This window comes from Crinia signifera, chromosome 8 (genome assembly GCF_055691185.1).
Source record: "Crinia signifera chromosome 8, ASM5569118v1, whole genome shotgun sequence".
Classification (NCBI taxonomy): Eukaryota; Metazoa; Chordata; class Amphibia; order Anura; family Myobatrachidae; genus Crinia; species Crinia signifera.
Window position 1 is genome coordinate 36,589,023 of NC_139224.1, and position 19,901 is coordinate 36,608,923.

Below are 19,901 nucleotides of genomic sequence, written 5' to 3' on the forward strand. Positions count from 1 at the left end.
TAGTCAGCAAGACTTAATGATCTAAGCATGTCGAGGCGCGAGGCTGAGAGAAGGATTTGGTGCAGAACCATGTACAAAGTTTATTGAAGTGCTTATTGAAGTGTTGTATGTGGCCTGTTAGAACCTGCCAAAAATACCTGAAAATCATACGAACTTGCAGGGGATTCTGGGAATGTTCCCACAGATAAGAATCTATTGAGCTTGAAGGTGCTTCTTCTACAAAACAATTATATTATAGTCCATTGTATTATCCTATCCACCTGAACAGTGCTTTACATAGAAATCCAAGATATGTTATGGCATTAGTGCAGAAATCAATGATGATATCATCGAGGCATGTGACATCACTAGAGCTCAGCTATTTTAACCGAAAAACAAGCTCTGCAGACAAAACAAATACTTTATCAGTAATATATATTTGAGGACATTCTCCAAATGTACACAACCGCTTAAAATGTTCTCCAACAACGTTATAGTTAGAATTCCGAAATCGGGATAATGGTCTTAAAAGAGTATTAAAAGTATTTAGTCCTGACATCCCAGCATGCCCTGCCACAGTTTTGTCATTCCCGGACAGCAAAACGGTGGCAGGGCATGCTGGAACATGTAGTTTGCACCTTTGTATGGTCATGATACTCCTTGGTGATCCTTACACAGCAGTGCCGTTAGGAACAGATTACTCCACAGATAAACACCACTACACTTATGAATGTATACCGATTAGAATTCGGTTTGCAGATGATCAGTAAATATAGGTGGTCATTTGTTAATAAAATGGTCCTTTTAAATTAGCATGTCACAAAAACAAAACCAAGACCTACAAATTCTAGAAACAAACAGAATTAAATGTATAGCTAGCTAGAACACATTAGAAGGAAATACAAAAATAATAACGGGCAGCCCAGTAGCGGAAATGAATGCAATCTCAGTACCAGATTCATAATTGTGCTTTGTGCTGGTCTTTTTCAGAAGTTTGACCCTATGCAAGGGAGTGTCGCTGTCACCTATATAAAGAGCCTGGCGTGAAATGTAAGACATCACAAAGTGGTGGAGATGAAAAGGAAGACTTGTTGTTCGGAGAAATGATCAAAGCCAATAAGCTGTTATTCCTCTCGACTTCAAACATTAATGGCACGATGGGGTTATGTTTCCAGGGTAGGCATCTAGATCAAAAGTTTAAAGTGCTTCTCAGCTGAAATAATTAGTGACACTTTTACACTCCATTTAATTTGAGCCTTTGATGGAGGAACTCTGCTAGACGGGTCCTGAGATTTAATTTTTTTCCCATGCCATCTTTGCTTAGAGATTGGTCTGTAAAATAATATTTATTTGATATACTGTATGTGTGTAAAAATGATTCATTATGGTCAAGTTCCTCCATTACCAGTATACTGTGGCTGAATACTTTTATTATTATTATTATTTTATATAGCAGCAGCAGCATATTATGCAACCGACGGAACAATTCAATTTATTCAGCTGTGCACAGCCGCTGGTACGGACATTGCTGTTGTGTTTTATCATTTTGAGAGGCTGGTAAGTAGTCAAGTAATAAAAGATAACTAGGGCTTCACAGACAAAAAGGGGCCTACCACGGGGAGATTTGCTGAGCGTTCTAAGCTAGATCACTCCGAACGCTCACCAAGATCGCTGTGTGCTGAGCAATCTGTCAGGGCCAGTGTTCTTCAGTGAGCCCGCTGACCCTGCCTGGCGATTAACTAGATTTATCCAGCATGCTGGATATTACTCACCGGATGTTAGCATCACGCAGGGCCATGCATCCCTATGGCCCATACACACGGAGCAATGTAAGGGTATTTTCGAAGCCATGTGTAGGTCCACAAAGAGGCAATGGTGTGCTCACAAGATAGCAATCTGTAGTGACTGCAGCCAAATCCATTCACTAGTAACCATCAACACTCCTAATTCGCTAACAGAAGATACATTGCACAGACAGGCCCGCAATGAAATCTACTGCATACATATTAGTTCTGGGGTCAGAATGATGGCTCGGTTAGGCAGATTTTATTTAAACATACTGCAAATATTTCAACATGCATCCACAGGTTTCCAATTAAAGTACCCACATACTGTTTTATCTGTAAGTACACATTTATGTTATCATCCATAAATTCCCCCTAGCCTGTTGTATGCAATCTAACCATCACAGATGTTATTAGAAAATGGCTCCACCACTTAGACAAAAGTAAAACAAACTAAAAAAGTAGAACTGAAATAAAAAATAGGAGTGGGAGAGATTTGCCTGGGGCTTACAGAACTCCTATCTACTATCTATTTACTGACAGGTACAGACGGTCAGCAAATTCTTCACTTTTTTTTTTTAATTTTTAAATATTGTATTCATGTCTCTGCCAGAAACAGATCTAGAAAGCATAGCGATGGCTATAACACTGTATGTTTATGTGCATAATGTATCCCCGATAATTAACTTTGTTTTATTTTCCTTTTATCAATAAAAACATATAGCTACACTACTACATATTGTCTGTAATTAGTAAGCGTCTATGGTTCTTTCTGAGGTAAATTAAATAATGAAAACAACAGACAGTGCGCCCCAGTGGCCAGTGACATAATGTGTACACTCGTCATTGGTTTACTGTTCCAATAAACAACTTAGAAAAGTATCTCTCGGATACTGTTTCAGTCTACGCCTAAGAAAAGATAGAACAACAAAATGGGGCAGATGTATTAAGCCTGGTGAAGTGATAAAGTGGAAGTTGATAACGCACCAGCGAATCATCTCATAACTGTCAAGTTACAAGCTGGGTTTGGGAAATGACAGTTAGGAGCTGATTGGCTGCAACCATCAAATGTATTAATAGAAAGCAAAAACAAACACTCTATACAATGTATCCATTTATTACATACAGTACATGCAATGACTGGTACTAATATTGATGAAGGTAACCATAGGGCAGGCATGTCCAACCTGCGGCCCTCCAGCTGTTGTGAAACTAAACATCCCAGCATGCCTTGCAATAGTTTTATCATTCCCGAACAGCAATATTATGGCATGGCATACTGGGATGTGTAGTGTCACAACAGCTGGAGGGCCGCAGGTTGGACATGCATGCCGTAGGGTGTGCTACACAATGGAGCCAGTTATTTTGTTGGAGGATAAAATATTAAATGTATCAATACACTCTACCAATTTGCAAAATACCTGTATAAGGTCACTGGTTTCTACAAACAGGTAGACTTGCCTTGCTGTAAATAATGGTTTGGTCAGCAAAATACCTGCCTCCGTCACCATTAATGTAACAAGGCAACAACTGGAGAGCATATATTTATTTGGGACATTTTACAAAAGTATTAAAAAAAAGAAAACACCTTTATGCAACTTGCTGAATGAGGTTAACGTTTGCCAAGATATACAGTAAAATAGGCCGAATGGCATCTGACAGGGCAGTTTATTCTGATTATACAGATCACCAGCCGAATGCGTTCACCTTAGATCAGCCCTTAACATCCTTTGCTGGAGGAAGCGTCCTGACAAGAGGAACTGTTCCTCAGCAGGTGTCCCAACACGCAGCCAGACACATCAAAGATGGATCGCTTGGGAGGAAAGACAGACATTCATGACACAATTCACTGGTGTTCATCAGAACTGTGGTGATACATAAAAATAACACATCCATATTTCGCACCCACCAAAATGAACATAGATTTCAATACATGTCGGAAAGTGATTAGAGTGTTAAAATTGGTTTTGGTCACTGAAGTTTTATTGTTATGCAGTATTTGAGGACAACACTTAAGCTGGCCAACAACAGGACGACCAGCTTCTTCTGATCGAGATCTTGTCACAAGTTCCCCTGCAGCTTCCCAGGCACACGATAGATAACGTTAATGTTAGCGACCCTCCCTCCCAACGGCTGTGGTTTCCGGGGCACTCACAGAAAAGGCAGGGTGTTCCGGCCCCCAAACGCACGGCGCCTGTCACTTAACTTGCGAACGGCCAGTGATGGCTAGCCTTCGCTGGCTTTCATGGCACAGAAGGGTCACGCATGTGGACCGTGCACATGTGCCCGCCGTTCTATAATTGCTTGGGCTGCGAATTTGCAGCCGAGCGATCGGGTCTGAATCAGGCCTATAGTGTATATCCCACATTATATAGCAAAGTACAGAACTGTCCCCACTGTGTAGTCCCTGGGTCTACTTTCAAACAGCACTGAACAAAAAGACACTGCAAACTATTGGCTCATCTTTTCAAGGAAGAACAGAAATGATACTGTATGGGCAGCACGAATGGTGTAATGGTTAGCATTACTGCCTCACAGCACTGAGGTCATGGGTTTGATTCCCACCATGGTCCTAACTGTGCGGAGTTTGTATATTCTCCCTGTGCTTGCGTGGGTTTACTCCGGGTACTCCGGTTTCCTCCCATAATCCAAAAAATATACTGGTAGGTTAATTGGCATCCAACAAAATTAACCCTAGAATGTCTGTGTGTGCGTGTAGGGAATACCAATTGTAAGCTCCCCTGGAGCAGGGACTGAGGTGAATGCTCAAATATTCTCTGTAAAGCGCTGCGGAATATGTATGCGCTATATAAGAAACTGTTAATAAATAATAATAAATAAATCATATATACACCAATGTCAGGCTCTGAACAGACATCCTGTTTGCAGACTCCAGTTACATGTTGCGCCAGAGTGGAAGGAGAGTCGCCGGTTCGGACAGATATTGTGTGTCAGGAAACCGTGATAAAAATGATCTAAACCTTTTATTGGGAAGTGAGAAACGACTCGGATTTGCTCATAAAAAAAAAAAAAATCTGCACTCTTCACCCCTAAACCTTCCAGCATAGCGAGAGCTAAATTGGAACCGAGCTTTCCAATTCAACAAATGTAATCTCTTCCATCGCTGGTAACACATCATTGGTGGTTGTGCTAACTGACCTGGCTGATCGCTTTAGTATTCCATGACTGACCTGTTCTCTCACCTCTGATTCACATTGCCTGAGTCACTTGCACATATAATCTGGGAACCAAATCGAGAGGAAGTAAAATATAGTTCTTGAGTTCGTGTAAATGTTTACAATTTCCATAAAGGAAAACTGCAACCAAGATCCACTTTTTTTTATTTATTTTAAATGCTCTGAATGTTATTAATTAAGGGCAGTGTAAATTATATGCAACCTGTATCATACATGGTGTACTTCCTCCTGATGCCGCCCATACATGGTCCGATTTATGGGTGTGATGAGATGCGCGCTCCCGCGCACATCACATAAAGTATGTGCTGCCCGTACTTTTTGAACTAGATTGCGTTGCATCTGTATGGGCACCTCTAGACAATTTGAACACACTGTAGTTGACCGAGTCCGGCCACTACGTTAGCACTGCTATTAAAACACGCGTCTTGTAATCAAGTATTGGAAAGCTGGTGGACACCCAAGCAGAAGGCTTCGTATCCTACTAAAAGCTCCCTACAGAGAGTAATACAAGACGATGCTTCAAATAAATCACTAACTATTGCCAAAATGATGCAATTAAATAAATGACTTTGTTCAATTGTGTTTTATTTAACAGTTTCAAGATGTAGCCTATTCAGATATAATTAGTTTTCCTTAAGGCCTTCTTAGTAATGTAATACAAACACATGTGACTGATGTGAATGTTCAAATATTCTCTGTAAAGCGCTGCGTAATATGTATGCGCTATATAAGAAACTGTTAATAAATAAATAAATAAATGTAATGTAACCCAGAGTAACCAGAGATTTGGTTTGACCAGACTATAGGAAAATGAAGGCTGCTTTCTTACAGCATGGCCGTGTAACACAGCCATGGTCTTTTCATTGGACAGAAGAGGGTGTATAGGAACGGTCTAGTGTTTCTGATGCATTGGGCATGCCCCTAAAATTAGCACAACGAGGCTCCCAACATGGCATGACCACAACACTGACACTTTGTCCTGATTCTCCACCGCAAAATGTTGCAATGTTATCATGATTTCGGTGGCTTGCAGGACCATGAACAAGGAATTAACTCAACTCACTGAAGCCCATCCGGTCCCCTCTGTAAAATACAGCGGAATATACTATGCTGTATAAGTAACTTAATAAATATCGAAATAATTGATTTACTGAAGCAGGAACTAGACACCTTTTGAAATTACTCAGTCATTGCAAGTTAGATACTACCTTACTCACTAGAGCAAACCCACAATAAAACCATAGCAACCAGGGGCTTGCTTTTATATTACAGATAGCAATACGCAGCTAAAAGCTAACCGGTTGCACTTAAGGAGCACATGTCAAAATTATTTACGGTAGAGCCTTATACACAGGGCCTGATTAAAGATTCCAGATGCCCTAGGCTAATACACATGTTGCTCCCCTTATAATGCTGCTAAACAAATGTATGGGTGCTCAGACTCGCCAGTCATACTGCCCATCTAATAAAGGCTATACAACTGGCGAGTAGGATCTAATGCTGGTGGCGTGTGAAGGAGGCTTTGGCTTTAGGCTGCGCAGCTGGCACTGTAGCACAATGTACATAAAGTAATGGTTCCATCAGTCAGTTACATTCAGTGCGGTACAACCTAGGTAAAGGTGTAGGAGGCGTACTAAAAAAGGGGTGCAATAATAATTTCCTGGCCCAAGAATCTCTTACAAGGATAGATGGTCCATCGATGGGGAAGGACATGCACGGATCCACCCTACCGTACATATAACACAACATACAAGGGACTGCCCATCACAAAGATTTGACATTCTGAAAACTAAAAATGAGCAGGCGTGTTATATCTGAACAAGAAGACATCCAACTACAGACCATGCATTGCTGAGAACTGAGCCTCCAGAGTACCAAGAGAGACATTCATCCTACAGCAAGTTTTCTAGGAAGACGGCTGCACACAGACCTCCGATTGTGTAAAATGTTAATGAGTGAATAGGTCACCAAAGACCCAATGCCCCGCTCCCTGTCCCGCATTTCAAACAACCGATTGTTTCAACACTTCATTGCAATGTTCTACAACTGATGAACTCGGCTTATTTTATGCAGCAGTGTCCTCTCCTGCTCTGGCAGATGACCTGGAACAACAGCGCATTACATGAAACCAATAAATATTACCGTGCATTACTTATTACATCTACAACCAGGGCCATCATATAGAGTCGTCCAACCCCCCACCCTGCATCTCCTATTCCTTGTCAGATGATTGTGCATGCAGGTTGCCAAAATAACCATTAGGAGTGCACAGAATACAGCCCTATAACGGTCTGCTGCTTGATCTTGATATGATGCTATTGGCATATAGCCTAATGCTGGGTACTCACTAGACAATTTAGAACCCAGCCAGCATGGCATTTGGGGCCTTATTCAGATCGGAGCTCAGTACAAATTTGTTTGGAAAATGGGCAAAACCATGTGCACTGCAGCTGGGGCAGATGTAACATGAATAGAGAGAGTTCAATTTGGGTGGGGGGGTGTTGAAACTGAAACCTAAATTGCAGTGTAAACATAATGCAGCCAGTATTTACCCTGCACAGAAACAAAATAACTCACCCATATCTAACTCTCTCTATACAGGTTACATCTGCCCCACCTGCAGTGCACATGGTTTTGCCCAGTTTCCCAAACAAATTTGTACTGAGCTCAGATCTGAATAAGGCCCTTGGGGTGAAGGGACACAGCAGTGGTGCCGGAAGTGATGGAAGGGGGGGGGATGCTATAGACGGCAGTATGGCATCGCTAGAGATATCCCACAATTGAACTAAAGGAGTGTACACAGGGGGCAATTTCAGCACCGTTCTATGCAAACTCACTAGATCACTGATCGCTCTTTGTGTATGCCCTGCAGCGATGGCGATGCACGGTCCCTCGCATTGCTGACGCCCGCAGGGAAAGCCAGTGCTTGCACTGGCATTCCCTAGATTAAAATTTATCCCTAGATTATAAAAAATAGGCAAACAAGCACGTCGCTCAGCCAAAAAGCCAGTTCGCCATGTCTGTATGCCCCTTTACGGAGTGATTCCAGGGCTATTTCTAAGCGATAGTTTGCTTAGAAGTTAAGTACGGATTGCTCCGTGTGTATTTCCCCTAGCGCCGGCGATGCACAATCCCACACGTCACTATTGCCTGACTAGATTTATAGTGCATGCAGTATAAACCTAGTAAGATCGCCAGTGTTCTAATGGTCAGAAAACTGGCACGCGCAGGTTGCTCAGTGATGTGTGCTGAGCGATCTGTGCTAACCTACATCACTTGGCAAGTGGCTTCAGTTGCCCCGTTTGTATGCCGCATACAGGTACAGACATTTGGGGATGTTGCTAGCGTCCAGCGCTTAACGATGCAGTTCCAACAGGCTAGAAGATTTAACAAATATGTCATAACATGTCGATAGCATCAGACTCATTTAAAAAATTGTCTAGCGTGTACCCAGCATAGGCACAAGATGGTTTGCTTCAGATGGACGGAGGGAACCCCAGACTATACTCATGAGGGCAAGTGAAATGTGTGTGTGAATCACAGGAACACAAGAAATAGTGTGTATTTGTTGGAAGTTATTTATTGTCATCTACAATCGGATTTTTTTCTTCTTCTTTTCAATGGGTGAAAAAGTAATAAAAGAACTAGTCAAATGATATTGTTATGTGACAGAATGAAAAGATAATAAATGCTGTTTGGGAGCCATTTAATTGAGTGTGATAGGAATAGAACTGAAAGGAGTCAATTGACTGTGCTGTTAAGTTAGACAATTCCGGTTCTCGCACCTTAATTTCGCTGTTTAGTCCTGGTAACCAGCATTCTCCAATTTAAGATCCGGTTGCCATTCTGCTTGCTAAAGGCAGAAAACAGCATCGCAACCCTAGTTTAGTCAGATTTCTGCTCACCTTAGAAGGGGTGTGAGAAGAAATCCTAGGGTCAGGCAAAACCGTGCACTCAATTGAATAGCGCAATTCATATCATGCAGAATTGAATCCTATAATTGGTAATGTATTATAAATGACAAATGTATCCCTGGCCTAGTGGTGTTCTTCCATAAGTAACTGTTATCTCACCACCATTACATTCTCAGACACTGTACAGAAAAGAAAAAAAAAAAGAAACCTTTGGAAACAATTGTGATGTCCTTACTGGAGCGAGACATTTGCCAGAAGATAAACATTAACCAACAGCAACGTCCGCTGGGATTCTAGACCTCGCTGCAATCACAAACTATAATTAGACTGAGCAAAAACTGCAAAGCTCAGCGATCCATATGAACAAGTTTTCTATTACAAATGTCATGTTGAATTGACTCACAATCTGCTTCCCTCAAACCCCTTCTATCAGTAACTGTACACTGGCGCAGAGGGAGGACACACACACACACACACACAAAACTGAGAAACTAAACTTCCCTGAAAAACAAGTTACAGATGTTGTGCCTCAGAAATCCGCCCCTCGGATCAAATGTCCATCATGTGACCCAGGCTGGGAGCTGCCTCTTCCTGCTCCCGGGAGCAGACTGAAGCATCTTATTACAGTCTACAGCTGCACAGTAACAATATAAGGATTACAGAAACTAAAATACTGTAATACATAGTGACATATAAAACATGTAATAATAGATATGTTGCATACATAAACTACTGCAAACTAGATCATTTACTTCCGAACAGGTCTCATCAGAGCCTTTACACATCTGAGCATTTTTTTTTTTCCATGTTAAAAGTATGGTTGCATATACCTCACATACTGTAACACGTGCATGACCCATCCTTCTACAACAGATACATAACGACCTAGTGTAGTGGTGTCTGTAGATGCTCACATTGTGTGTAATCTGTATACCTAGTCTTATGCTGGGTACACACCAGGACGGTACTGCTCGTAAGCGGGTCATCACAGGAACGTACGACCCGCACACAAAAAAAAAACCCGAATGTGATCGCGCTCCGATCGCGACCCGCACCCACTACAATGGTCGTTTCTGGAGATCCTACCTGCAGCAGGTAGGATCTCAGAAAAGACCTAACGACCCGCAGGGCCGTGCATCGGATCGGGATCGCATCAAAAGGGCAGCGAAATTACCCAAAACATGGCCGATTTACATACAATCGGTCGAGATTGTATCTAAATTGGCTCCTTTTGGGCTGTATAGTCTTGGTGTGTACCCCACATAAGATTAGTCTTCAGTATGTACCAGAACCAGTTTATACAGATCGCCAATTATATATTGTATATACCTGGAAACGGGCGTATCTATGTTTACGTCTAATACTGCACATATACCCTCACTGAACTTTGACTACGTGAAAGCTCCCCGCAACAGCCCAGCTACACCTACTTAGCCACAAGCGGAGTATACAACACGTGTATGACCCTGTATTGACCCCTACTTCTGTACACTCTGTTATGGAGCACTGTAGCGCTAAAAAGGTGCAAGATATATGCTCCGCAGCCCAGTCCAGCTCAGCGGCATCTCCTATTTATTTATTACCACTTATTTATATAGCGCACACATATTCTGCAGCACTTTACAGAGAATATATGAACACTCACACCAGTCCCTGCCCCAGTGGAGCTTACAATCTATATTCCCTACCACACGTACACGTGCACACAGATCTTCTAGGGTTAATTTTTGTTGGGAGCCAATTACTCTTCCTGTATATTTTGGGGGATTGTGGGAGGAAACCGGAGTACCCTGAGGAAACCCATGCAAGCATGGGGAGAATATACAAACTCAGCTGACCTTTTCACCAATTGAGGTAGGAGATCTTTGGTTCCAATTACATTGACATTGGGGGTAAATTTACTAAAGTGTGAGTTTTTAGAAGTGAGAGATGTTGCCCATAGCAACCAATCAGATTCTACATATCTCACTACTAAAAAACTCACACTTTAGTAAATTTACCTCATTGCCTGATCTAGCTTACCAACATTGGTAAGAGATAACCCAAAGAATGAAGAGTCTAATTTGTTAGGCATAACTGTCATATAAACCCAACAGACTGCCCAACCATGTAGAACAGAGGTTCCCAAACCTGGTCTTCGAGTACCCCTAAGAGTTCACGTTTTCCAGGTCACCTGTAGATATTTAAAACGTGACAGTTGGTGATATACAGTGCATCGGCTGGGTGACTTGGAAAACGTGAACTGCCAGGGGTTCTTGAGGACTAGTGTTGGGAATCATGATGTAGACCAAATTTAAGACTATGCCAGCATTCAACCCCTTACTATAACATGTTTTGTTTTACCAAATTTATTTTTGTATTGTTTTAAATCATACAAACAGGTATGGCATGGAACCTACTAGATCCATTGACCCCATAAGCACCTGCATTGCACCCGTAGTAGCGAGTGGCAGAGACTTGTGGATGCCTTTGGTGCTATTTAATAACCTCCAATTCTTCAAGTGGATGTGTGTGTGTGTGTGTGTGTGTGTGTGTGTGAGTGAGTGGGTGGGGGGGGGGGGTACTATAGGAGCCTTTTAAGTGTGTGCGTTTGCTACACGCAAACACACACACATCCACACAAAAATATATACTCTTCAATCCAAATAAAAGGCCCCATGCCAAATAACGGGCCTCCTGCTGTAAGCGTTAATAGAAGAGCTAAATATTTAATCATCTATTTCATTCATCTGCTTGTGTTTAATCATTATCGACATGCTGTTACAAAGTCTGCCAAATGCTGATAGTAAAGAGCCCGTAATGAGGAAAACCTAATATTTGAGAACAAACTTTCCAAAACAAACAAGTTGTGCAATTTCTGCAAATGTCAGATACTGCTCCGGCGCCCCTTAAACCCACGAGTGACAGCGAGGCACATGGGGAAAGTGCTTCCTGGTAACGAGCAGCGCAAGGAATGCACACTGTTTGCAAAAATTCCTCCCAGCTGCATTGTTTACATTCGTGGAATGTGCAGAAACCGTACAGAGAACGCAGAACATTCCAGAAAGGCGGGAAAGCCTTCTCACTTTTATTATGAAGTGTCTAACCTTTCAACGGGACTTCTTTGTTACAGAAAAGTTCTCGTAAACACTTTTTACACTTCAAAAGTCCTTGTAAAAGTTCTAGCGGCCTATCAGACTCTGCATTCACCCTACAGCTATGTGACCCAACTCAGAAACTTTCCACGTAAAATACAAAAGGTATAGCCATAAATACAAAGTACACTTCTATTAAAAAAAACAAAAACACATATATATATCTATATGACGGAGCTTCGAGATCCACACGGGTTGTGACCTGTTCGATTTCCTACATTACTCTGGCCCTTTGTTCCTGATGAGAAAGAGTGAAGGGGCTTGTGGTGTGTGTGTATGCAGAAATCTAAGCTATGTTTCCATATGGTCACACAGCATGAAGTGCTGACTGCCAAACGCTCTGATGCCCGTCTTGTTCCCCCTCAATACAAGGCCATTGCCCAGCATCAAAACTGCACGTACAGCAAAAACTTTAACCACTGGTAGCCCGTGCACATGTAACATGGCAGAATAAATCTAAATAACTCTCTCCACCACGAACCTGGATCTAAACAAAGATTTGTTGTGGATGATCTATGAATAATGCTTAGAACATGAAAAAAAAACAATACTTCCTATTCAAAAAATATCACAATGTGAGCTCTTTGTGGTAATAATTTTTACTTTTGTTACTTTCTATTGAACGCACCACCAAAGCCTCCAGCTTATGTTAAACTGAACTTTAATTACTTGGCCCCTATACTGTATACACACACTGAGCCCTGCATGGAGAAAACAGTCCCCAAATTAGCCCTTTGCAATTCAAAAAAATTATAAAATTTCTTCAATATTATGAAGAGTATTTATCAAAGCTTAAGGGGGAAAAAGACCAAAAATGAACTCCTGCAAGTTTTTCAAACATAGCATGCACCATGACAGTTAGGAGCTGATTGGCTGGCACTTAATCTCTCACTATTGTGATAAATACACCCCTAAAAATTATGGGGAACTATAAAAAAAAACTTCCCAAGTAATAATATGATCGGCGATGAACAAAACTAGAAAAAAATCTGACACAAAGAAAATGCCATGTAGAACACCACAGCAAAAAAAAAAAAAAAAAAAAAACGCACCACACAAAAAAAAACAAAAAGCACAGAAGATCAGCAGATTCACTGAGTAGAAAGAATGGCAGTCTGGCATTGTATAGTACTTTCCACAAGGGACTTGTGTGTGGGACACATCCCTCAATGGCAGAGCTGGACAGGAAGTAAGAATGCAGACAAAGGAGAGACTGGGATTTCTATTGTGATCTGTGACCCCATAGAGCAGACAGAGTGAGACCCCTCTGCTTGCACACAGAGAACCTTGTAGACATGTTTGTATATGTGCTGAAGCAATTGTATCACCCTGCAGACATGAATGTTCCAATTGTAGGGGGGGGGGGGACGACGAAATCACAGGGTTAAACTGAAATACAGCACTGACATAATCTTTGGAAATATATTGCTGAACACTGGATATACAGGAGGAGACATGTTCGTAGATTACTCCTCAGTATGCAGCAGACAGAACCCGACTCCTGCACTCCAGTGCTCAAACTTTACGCTGTAAACTTTTCTGTGGGCAGAATACGAATTGGACACAGACACAACAGCGTAAAAGGACAAATAAAAGAACGTGGAAATGGTACAGGGACAGCTGGTTCCCCCGTGCCAGGAAATGACCAACAGAGAGCAAAGGGCGAGAGATGTATTTACCTTCGTAGCATAGGATGCCAATATTGTTGTTCATCTTGTCCAGGTACTGGTAGTTCAACAGATCCATCTTCATAAACAGCATTTATCGGGCTAGCAGGAAAGACCAGCTTTCTCGCTTCACACACAGTAAGACAGAGGCGGCGGTAACACAGCTTCGGAATAGCTCCCGGCTCTCCCTTACGATTTCACAAGACGGAAAGGCCCAGCCTCCAACAACAAAAGCGGAGGAAAGTACATGAAAAAAAGAAACGGTGAATCCTTTAGAAAAAGCGATGACAGCTCTGCCTCAGCAACGCTATGGGCCGGCTACACCACACCGGGCTTTCCGCGTTTTAATTTTTGTTCCCTAAAGAATTTTAAAAAAGTAGGAGAAAAAAAAAAAAGTGTTGAAGACAAAGCCAAGTCAGTTCTCACAGCCCTGCTGCAAGTTCACTGCTCTGACACTGTCTGTGCTTGGTATGACTCCAATGTAAGTCAGCTTCCTCTCTCTCTCTCTCTCTCTCTCTCTCTCCAGCAGAGCGAGGAGGAGCGGGCATGCTCACTGAGTCCCTGGGGCAGTTCGCATGTCACGGATATTTTCAGCATAAGACCAGCCTCCAAAATTGTTCAGAGTGTTTGAAAGGGGAGACTGTTGTCAGAGGAGATTGTGATACAAAGCAGAGCTGCCCCCACCCCCTGCCCAGACACTGCCACAGGTAGAAGAATACACAGCTCGGGGATTGCAGAAGCAGCAGCCAGCCTGGCAGGTTTATAAAGGATCCCATCTGGGAAAATACTAAATTAAAGGCTGTGACTTATTTAAACAGCAATAAAATCGGATATCATTGGGAAAGGGAACTTGGAAGAACCGTCCACTCTTCCCAGAACTTTGTTGTAAAGTGGTGCGAAAAGGTCAAACTTAAAAAGGGGCTTTTTACTTATCTGATTATTTTATTATTTCCTCCAGCATAACCCTAACCTTCCCCCACAGTTTAACCCTAATCCTAAATGTCAGCATTGTGGTGTCGCCAATGTCACGGTCAATCATGTGACTGGATCTCAATCAGATAACCGCCCCGTGGGCTGAATAGGACGGCTCTCTAAAATGGATATTTATTAAAGCTTGGAAAGAGATTAGTGAGAAAGTGAGAGATAAAGTACTGACCAATCAGCTCCTGCCTTGTATTGGGTGTGGATTATTAGATCGAAAATGTCTAGGTTGACAGTCAGTAGGTCGACCACTATTGGTTGACAGGAAAAAAGCCAACATAGTCCACGTATGTACAAAAGGTCGGCATGTAAATGGTCGATACAAGGACAGGGCGATACAAGTTTTTCATATTTTTTTGGTGTCTGTGTTTACATATGTTCTCCTCCTCCCCCCTGCAACCGGAAGGACAGCCGGCTGTGACATATGCTAGGGGGAGGAGGAGTTTCACAGAGGACGGGGAGGGGGGTAGGAGTCTGCGGCGGGCAGCGATTCAAGCCCAAAGGTGGCGATACCCTGCCCTACGATGATGCGGCGTCCCAGTATTAGTACATATGAAACAGCGGTAAACCCCCCGAAAATGGGGGCTTTACAGCATTTTTCGCTTAGTACACCCCGCCCCAAGTCGATTTCAAAATAATAATAATAAAAAATAAAAAAAGTGTCAACATTTTTCATCGGTCGACCAAAAGTGGTTGACCTATGGACAGACGACCAATCGACCAGATACTCTTGTATTTTACAGGCTGTATTTGAAAAATGACAGTTAGGAGCTGGTCCATTGCTACTTTATCTCCATCCACTTGATCACTCTCCAAGCTTTGATAAATAACCCCCTAATTATGAATAAGTTCAAATTAATACACCTAATTAATGAAAGAGACTTATCTGTAATAACACATAGGGTAGAATTGTACACAAGTGTTTCGCACTATTTACAAATATCACAACAAGCTGCAAATATTTTGAAAATATTCAAAATAGTTACAACTTTCTATGCAAATGAGGAAATCACTGCAAACACTGATGTATGAGGACATTCTTCCAATTGAACAGATTCCTCACAGTGGTTTCCATATTCATAACCTGAGAGGTAATACAGACGGGGAGTGATTACACGCACTCTGCTCTCCTGCTCTGTAGTCTGACTGTGCTTCCACGGTGTACAAGGTGCATGGTCCACATCCCGGTCACTGGGTTCGTGGTAGGGAGAATGTGCCAGGCAGTGTGGATAGGAGCGAGCACTAGTGTAGCTGATGGAGACCAGCAGGGTAGTGTGGAACACAACGCACAGCCTACTGCAGAGACTACACACTTATGTGGAGAAAAGTGCACCCTACTAAGATGGGAGGTCTATTTCAGATGGGATGTCGCTATAGGCAACCAATCAGATATCATCATCTAATTATATGGCATCACAAGGGCTCCACAGCGCCTGACAATACATAGATGAGCCAAAATAGAAAACGAGAAAATAGTGATTTACAGTACAAAGGCAAATTGGGACAAGTACATGGTAAATAAAAGACACAGTTGCAGCAGGGGACACTGTGGCAGTTATAACAGTGGCAGAGATCTAAGCACATGAGGAGAGAGGGCCCTGCTCGTTATTGATACTATCTATTATCTTCTAGAAGGTGCTAAATTAATAAGAAGTACATTCTGATAGGTTTCCCTTAGCAACATCCCAGATGACATACAACTCCCATCTTAGTAAATTCCCCCCGTAGTGTGGAATACAGTGAAGGCTGCACAGTAAGAGTGTGAGAGATAGTGTACGCAAGTGTGAGTGAGTGTGTGCGACGGTGAGTGTGAGAGAGTGAAAGCATATGATGAAGTGTTTGAGCCACACACACACACACACACACACACACACACACACACAGACATGCTTAAAGGCCCATATCAACTAGAAATTTATCTTTCCAATCTGGCTGGTTGGAATGAAAATATGGAAATTTTTGGGAGGGAATGACAATTGACCATTTGCTCCTAAACATGGAAAAACAGACACAAATTGGTTCTATGGACAAATTGGTCATACACACTAGAAGATATGAAAGACAAAAGATATTGGTGAGCAATTTCCCTTGAGCTGATCATGAAAGATATTGTGCGTCCACACTGATATGGGTGCATGAGCAATATTGACCTGCATGTCTGGAAGATGTCGATACCTTTAACAATGGGTGGGTGGGCATTGTTATAGATATTAGGCATACACACTAGAAGATATTGCCATCAATTTCTTTCAGAAGCCCCTTTCTGAATGAGATCGATGCCAATATCTCCTAGTGTGTATGGGTCTTTATATAGATGACTGCTTTTTATTCCCAGAAAGTTCCCAGATTTTCATTCCAACCAGCCAGATTGGAAAGATAATCTTCTAGTGTGTATGAGCCTTAAGAGGGAGATGCAAACCTTGGATGAGTGGAAGTTAAGGGTGGAGGCAGAGTGTGGAGGGAGGGTAGAGAGAAAGACGTACAGTGGAGATAGGGAAAAGTGCATTAGTGAGGCCAGAACTGGGCGCAGAGTGAAGGGGATTTTTATGGAGTCTGCTCACACACCAGGATGTGGTTTGTTACAAGACCTCACTGAGAGATTGCAGATGTTTATACAGATGCAGCTGAGTCATCACAGGGAAGATCTAGATCAGCAATCACAGCGGTGAGAATTAGAAGCATGTATGTACACACTCTACATACAACACACAACACCTCCACCCACCTCCGCACTACACACCTGTACATTTTTATTTGTAAACAACACGCAGAAGCATTTCCCACCTGTCAGCAGTTAATAGTGAATACGTCTCTGCTTCTGGTGTTGGCAGTGTGGTGCAATGCGAAGATGTGTTTAGCAACAAAAGCAGGTTCCAGGCTGCTGGCTCTAAGCCCCCAATTCACTTTGTACCGCATACAATATGGCTTTCATAATACAATCTAAAATATGTATAGACAAAGTAAAAAAAATAAAAAGTTAAAGGACACCTTACACTGTAAGGGGGACATGTAGTTCCACAACATCTGGAGTGCCACAGGTTGAAGACCTGTGCTTACAGAATCATTCACACCATATGACAGGACTATGTCAGTGCAGCTAACTACTGGGGCTAGTCTGGGGACTGCTCAGCACTCGCTAGACAAAGGCATGATGATCCAGGTATGGGTCATAGAGTTGACACAATGAAGGTCGACATACCTTAGGTTGACACGTGAATTAGGTCAACATGACTAAGGTCAAGAGTCAACAGATCAACACGTTGACATGGACACCGTATCAGAGTACCGCGTCCCCTCGTATGGCTCGCCATGCTTCGGGCATGGAGCCTCGCTGCGGTCGGCACACTTATCTTCTCCCACCACACCCTAGTGGATAGTAGGGTATGAAATACTGCCTGTCGGCTCAAATTTACTCATGTCGACCTTTTGATTGTTGACCTAATGCTTGTATCAGCCTTTTAACCCTGTTGACGTATTTCAGGTTTCAACCTAAGCCCCATCGACCTACACAGTGTCGACTTGGCGGCCGTATCCCTACTCCCATCTAGTACAGTGAAATCACAAGATCCAATGGTTTACTAGTTCCATGAAATCCAGTTGGACTTCCATCAGGAAACAGACTTCTTTCTGCAAGACCTGGAAACCACATTCATGCAGTCTCATGGGGACGGCTATTTAGGGAACTAGTATCACAGAGTAGAACATGTAACACCTGTTACAACAATGTTATACTTCTCAGAATAATGTACGGCTTTGCAAAACTGTTCTGACCTTTTAAAAAAAAAAAAACATACAGCCGTCCTTATCAGTATTCAGTGTAGTAGGACAAAGGCGTCCACATGCAGTAGGACAGCGCCCCCTGGAGTTCATCTGTTACATTTAGTAACTTCTTCGGAAAATATGCAACAAATTAGAAGGTTCCTGCTCAGTATTTGGTTCTGTGAAGACAGGTATCTTCAATAATGCACTGAAAGCAGGTAAAGGAGGGTTTTATTGGCAAATACTGGGACAAACTAGGAAAATCAACGCCTCTCCGATCTCACATAATTCAATAATATAATCATTCAAAACAAACACAGCAGAGCCTAATCTGCGGAAAAGACTGGCAACAGTGTGCAATGTCTCACACATACAATATACTGTATGTGTATCAAATTGCAAAATGGTCATTTCAGGGTCTCAAACAAATACAGAAAGAATGTAATGCAAAGAAAACGAGCAACAGCGCGCTGTACAAGAAACTGTAAATAAATAATAAATAGACCAGTGGTTCCCAACCTTGGGTTCTCAGAGGACCAGTTGGGGGTATTTGAAAATAATATTCATAATCGCAGAAGAAGAAGAAGTAGTCTCCCAATGTTGTAGGAAGTCTCCCATTGCCATGGAGACAAACCACGTTGCAACACTTCCGATTCCCTCTGCTGCGCCTCCGTGTGCTTTTGCACAACCAGCAAACTACTAAGAGCTGCCCTCAGACATCAGCGTTTACCTGCCCCGCGCTGACATGGGTGGAGGAAGCAGCGGTATTGTTGGGAACCCAGGAGACAGTACACAGCCAGTGGCCAGACACAGAGGAACCCAATTCCTTAACCGCACACCTGACGCCTGAATGCACACCACTCCTGTGGATATTTCAAATTAAGAGGATGGGGTACTCATAAATGAAAAGCCTAATCAAGGGGTACGGGAAAGAAAAAAAGAAGGTTGGACATGGCCGTTGTAGACAGTGATGAAACGTAGACATATAGTCCCTGTTTGTGAGCAGCGGTTCTAGCGTGCCTTCCATCAGTCAGGTGACCATTACTTCTATGTCAGAACTTCGATCTGCCGGCAGCTGGTACTAATTTCTGGGCTAGCCCTAATCCCTACACCCACCTCTAGTTCCTTACCCCCAGTACAATGGAAAACCTGGCATGTAAGTCAAACTAATGTATGTCAACCGTATGACCCATACCCATGAGAGGGCCATGCTTGCAAGCCTACACAGATCATTTAATTTACTTATACTGCAGGATCCTCCCCTCAGCAGGTCTCTGTAGCGTCTGTGCATTCATCCATGATGTACCTGACAGGACAGCACATCGTCTCTACTGGCATCACAAATGTTTCCATGCGCCCCATAAAAGGGCAAGTAAAAGCTGGTGAAAGTGGCCAATATATGTGCACAGATAGGCAACGCAGTGATGCCCAACAGCACATCGTATGGATTGGAATTCCCCACTATGAAGGCTTGAAAGGCGCCATC

The 19,901-nt window shown here is 42.6% G+C and overlaps 1 protein-coding gene across 3 annotated transcripts in view; it reads right to left on the reverse strand.

Annotated features, from left to right (window-relative positions):
- The window catches only part of VGLL4 (vestigial like family member 4), a 103,129-nt gene that overhangs the window by 28,504 nt on the left and 54,724 nt on the right, over positions 1 to 19,901 (reverse strand). The window contains exon 1 of one of the 3 annotated variants that reach the window (XM_083156156.1): positions 13,688 to 14,193. The exons of the other annotated variants lie outside the window; for them this stretch is intronic. Coding sequence (XP_083012282.1) covers positions 13,688 to 13,769 — 82 coding nt within the window. The 5' untranslated portion in view covers positions 13,770 to 14,193. Of the gene's footprint in view, positions 1 to 13,687; positions 14,194 to 19,901 lie in introns of those variants that run through there. 3 annotated transcript variants of the gene reach the window in all.